Source organism: Gymnodraco acuticeps, unplaced genomic scaffold (assembly GCF_902827175.1).
Source record: "Gymnodraco acuticeps unplaced genomic scaffold, fGymAcu1.1, whole genome shotgun sequence".
Classification (NCBI taxonomy): domain Eukaryota; kingdom Metazoa; phylum Chordata; class Actinopteri; order Perciformes; family Bathydraconidae; genus Gymnodraco; species Gymnodraco acuticeps.
This window is the reverse complement of record NW_022992222.1, coordinates 3,336,519-3,341,137: the sequence shown is the minus strand read 5'-3', so window position 1 is coordinate 3,341,137 and position 4,619 is coordinate 3,336,519. Positions and strand designations below refer to the sequence as shown.

General features: G+C 43.2%; 1 protein-coding gene across 1 annotated transcript; it reads right to left on the bottom strand.

Moving 5' to 3' along the window:
* Positions 1 to 566: 566 nt before the first annotated feature.
* kcnf1b (potassium voltage-gated channel, subfamily F, member 1b) lies at positions 567 to 3,124 on the bottom strand. Its single transcript, XM_034206026.1, has one exon. The coding sequence runs from the start codon at positions 3,122 to 3,124 to the stop codon at positions 1,805 to 1,807; it is 1,320 nt and encodes a 439-aa protein (XP_034061917.1). The 3' UTR covers positions 567 to 1,804.
* Between the last annotated feature and the right edge of the window lie 1,495 nt (positions 3,125 to 4,619).

Genomic DNA, 4,619 nt, shown 5'->3' with positions numbered 1-4,619 from the left:
TGTACAACATCCTCCGAGGGTCGTACAAATTATTGAACTCAACTTTTGCTTAAAAAAACTAAAATCACAGCCCATTAATTTCGCCTTTCTTTCATGCTGTGCAAAGAAAAATCAACCTCTGAATCCAGATATCTCACCATGACTCACGTATGCATGCACGTGCACGGTGTGGCATGACCACCAAAACAGAAAGATATGGACACAAGATGTGTGCAAATGTATTTAGTATCTTATCCATGTGAACATGATTTAAGTGGGGGGGGACCTAACCTCCTCTAGGGGGGTCCGGGGGCATGTTTTTTTTCTGCAGGGAGAAATGTGAAGATCACGTGACATAGACGCCAGCCATTGGAATGAATGGTGAAAAAAAACGTAGGGATCTTACAATTTCAGAGGCGTTTTTGTAGAAATACTACGTCCTACGTTGTGGATCAACGTAGTTATTACACGTTTTTTTATGAGACTGGGTTGGGGGGTCACAACTAGTGATGGGAATTATGGCTCTTTGAAGGGAGCCGGATCTTATGGCTCCGTTCCTTTCAAAGAGCCGTTCAAAAGAGCCGTTTTTTAAAAGGGGGCGGGGTTACTAGGTTTATCTGCGAAATAATCACCAGGATAATGATTGATTGTATTGCCAGACCTTATGTCAATAATCTGCATTGTAAACATGACACAAGGTGGCGCCATATCCATGTCATATCCATGTCATTCATGTCAGTGAATGTACTTTGAATGTACCCTCTGTATGTGTTAAGTAAATAAAGTTGCCTTGCCTTGAATGAAATTCACGCATTTCTTAATATTAGATACTGTGTTTTTAAGTGGTGATGGAGATTATTTGTTGACCCTGCTTTAAAGGATATGTTGCCTTTACAAATGGTGCGCTTGCTGCCTGGGTTTTGGTTGAAGTGCATCCAAGTGCTGCTGCGTTTTCGCGTTTGGCTCATTTTCCATCCGAAAAACACGTCGTCTACCTGTCCTGTATACCACTTGTTATGACTTCTCTCTCGCGCATATTCCGTTAAGACCCACCCCATCTCACTCTTCGTGCTGAAACCTACCAATCAGAGTAGGGGCGGGTCTTCACAGAATACGTTTGGGGAACAAAATCAAGCTTTTTAAAAGGCGAGTGAATTTTGGCAGACAGTGAGTGCGGACCAACGATTAAACGATAACAAGAACGGCTCTCACCAAGTACGACTCGGTTCCCCTCGTTCGTACCAAAGAGCCGTTCAAAAGAATCGGCTCGTTCGAGACCGACACATCAAACGCCTTCTTGACTTTAAGAAGTGTACAACAACTTGTATAAAACATTTTTCTAAATATATACAGTTGGCTTATAACTCATGATTGCATTGCCTTTTATAAATGACATTTTATTAAATGGTTACTAAAATGGTTTCAAAAATGTTATAAGCATAGACGTGATACGGGCAAGTGAAAACCAGAACACAAACTAATCCCTCTCTGGTAAACTGCTTCGTTGTGTAGTTAAAAGGTATACAGTTACAACAAGTTAACAATTTGTCATAATAGTCATGAAAGTTTCTAAAATTAACAGGAAAACTCATCTCTGGTGCAACATTCACAAGAAATAATCAAACATTCTCAAAATCGCTCATTTTACGTAAACTTCCTGCAGTTTTAGTTTCATTATTTGTACGAACTGTACACTCTATCCTTATTCTGTAATGTTGTTAAATATATCATGAAATATCCATTGTATATGTCACTTAGTCAGTGGTCATCAGTTTACCTAAAGATGGAAAAAGGGCCCCCTTAGGAGAAAAACATTTGGGAACCACTAACTACTGCATTTTCTGCGCACGCCCCTGCCATTCTTCAGCTCCATCAGCTCCACTTCGTGCTTTGCTGCAGTCTCCAACACCCTCTGCTTATTGTAAACCACCACAAAATTATTGATGATGGGGTGGATGGGCAAGGCGATGGCTATGACTCCACATAGAAAGCTCACGGCTGCGTTGCACCTGCCCAGCGTGGTTTTGGGGTAGATGTCTCCGTAGCCCACCGTGGTCATGGTGATGATGGCCCACCAGAAAGACTGCGGGATGCTGCTGAAAAGCGTCTCCGGGTGGCTTTGCTCCATGGTGTAGGCCAGCGCTGAGAACACAAAGATGCCCACCCCCATGTACATGAGGAGCAGCCCCAGCTCCTTCAGGCTACTCTTGAGCGCGTAGGTCAGAGTCTGCAGCCCGGAGGAGTGGCGCGCCAGCTTGAAAATACGCGCGATACGCATGATGCGCAACGCCTGCACCGCCTGTTGGACGTTAGCCAGCTCCATCATGGACGCGGTGCCGAGGGAGGTGAGGGTCAGGACCACGTAGAAAGGCATGATGGCCAAAAAGTCTATGACGTTCATGAAGGAGAGCGTGAAGTGCAGCTTGTTCGGAGAGGAGGCGAGACGCAGCAAGTACTCCGCGGTGAACCATAACATGCAGGCGGTGTCGATCCCCTCCAGGGTCGGGTGCTCCACGAGTTTGTCGTCAGCATTCTTCACCTGGAGCTCCGGGATGGTGCCTATGCACATCACCAACGCCGAGACCAGGACAGACAGGAAGGATATGATAGCAATGACGCGCGCCGGCAGAGAGGACCCCGGTTTCTCCATCAGTCTCCATAAAAACCTCTGGCACCGCTGGGTGCGCGTAATGCACCGATCCACCTCCAGGTCCTCCAGAATCACTTTGACTTTGTTTGCGATCTCTGTCAGCTCCTCCTCCTTCTCGCTGAGGTAACTTTTACAACATTCATCCAAAACGCATTGGTCTATTTTCCAGAACTCCATCTCCTTGATGAAGCAAATGGGGCAGATGCCGGGTTTGATGTGGATTTCGTCTAAGTAGTAAACGTTGATGATGCACTTGAAGGCATCGGGATCTCGGTCGAAGTAAAACTCCTTTCTGCCCGGATCAAAGTCATCACAAAGCGACGATATGACTTCGTGATCTTGGGTGGCGCAGTTCAACAACTCCGCCAGTCTGCTCTCCGGGTAGCGATTTAAAACATCCCCAAAAAGCTCCACCCGTACTCCACCAATGTTGACAGCAATCTCCCCCTCGTCGCACGAACCTCTTCTATACTTTGGTTTCGGAACTGTCCACATTTTCTAAAAAAAATTGAATGAACAAGTAGGTGGAATATCATGTTAAAGTAAAGCGCAGTAACCAGGATTGATGTCCATTATATCTGCGCGTAAAGGTTTCCTCTAGTGTTTCATGCACTGTGAGCACGGCTTGAGCGGCCAGCTTTCCCTAACACTTCCCACCTCTCTCTCTCTCTCTCTCTCTCTCTCTCTCTCTCTCTCTCTCTCTCTCTCTCTCTCTCTCTCTCTCTCTCTCTCTCTCTCTCTCTCTCTCTCTCTCTCTCTCTCGCACACACATACACACTCTGTCTCACACGCACACATCCAGATGGATCTTTTTCACTTGTGGGGGATGCAATATGTAGCCTGTTTGGCTGTTAATTCAGTAATTCATTAAATCATTAGTCATCATTTTTACATTATCATTCATTATTAACAAGCACTGCACTCTTTAAAGGGCCCTATCATCATTTGGGGGAATTCTCCCTTTTCATAGTGTGTTAGGCCTATAAAGGTTTTTGTGCATGTAAATGGCTCTGCCTGAATCACCTCCATAGGACTCCTTTGTTTACTTCTGTAACATAGTGACATCACTATTTATCAGTCGCGCTTCTATTGGCTAACGCTCCAACACATTGTAAGTAACAGATTAAGGGGTGAGACATCCAGCCGAGCCAGCTAACCAATCAGAGCAGACTAGGCTCTGGTTTCAGACAGAGGGTGAAAAGAGGTGCTGCAGCACAGGCAGTATGAGAAAAATAAGGACCTTTATGAGCATTAAAGCATGTCAACATGTCACAGTAGAGGCAATAAATACAAACATAAACCTGAAAATGAGAAAAATAAGGCCCCTTTAATACTTACAAAATGTTATCCCTTCCTTATAGTGGTACGTTTTTTTCATTTGAAGGTGCATTACCAATGGAGGATTGGTAATATCCAAAAGATTCCTTACAATATCGAACATATTAAGTCATCAAATATATTTTATGAGGCCAAACTCAAGCTGTGAACATGCACAAAACACGAACAGTGCTCTCTGGTGATCAGAGACAGTATAGCATTTAGTGGTGAAGTAACCAGTGATGGACAAAGTGAACAGATCTTTTACTGAATCAAAAGTAAAAACCACATTGTAGAAATACTCTGTTACAAGTCCTGCATTCAAAAAGTTAATGTACAAAAGAGTTAGACTTCAAACTCTTATTTCATGATAAGATAATCAAAGGTTAGAGAAAAGCAAAACAAATGAAACAATTATGTGCAGCAAATATGTTTTTTTTTTTATGTGTTCCCATACCTCAAAAATCATCTCATGGTCTATAAGAATACTGCACATGTTTAGCTAACAGTGCTATAATAATTGTTGGATCATCTTTTAAATGTTTTTAAAAATCTTAAAAACAATAGTCAATGCAGCGTAACCAGAGAAATATTATTTTATTTCATACATTCTTCTTTCTGACATAACCCACAATGCAACTCAACAAATGACAATTCCGTTGACAATGTGTTA

Bases quoted from the DNA above. Each gene is read 5' to 3' on its own strand.
- kcnf1b (XM_034206026.1), bottom strand. From the start codon at position 3,124: ATGTGGACAGTTCCGAAACCAAAGTATAGAAGAGGTTCGTGCGACGAG.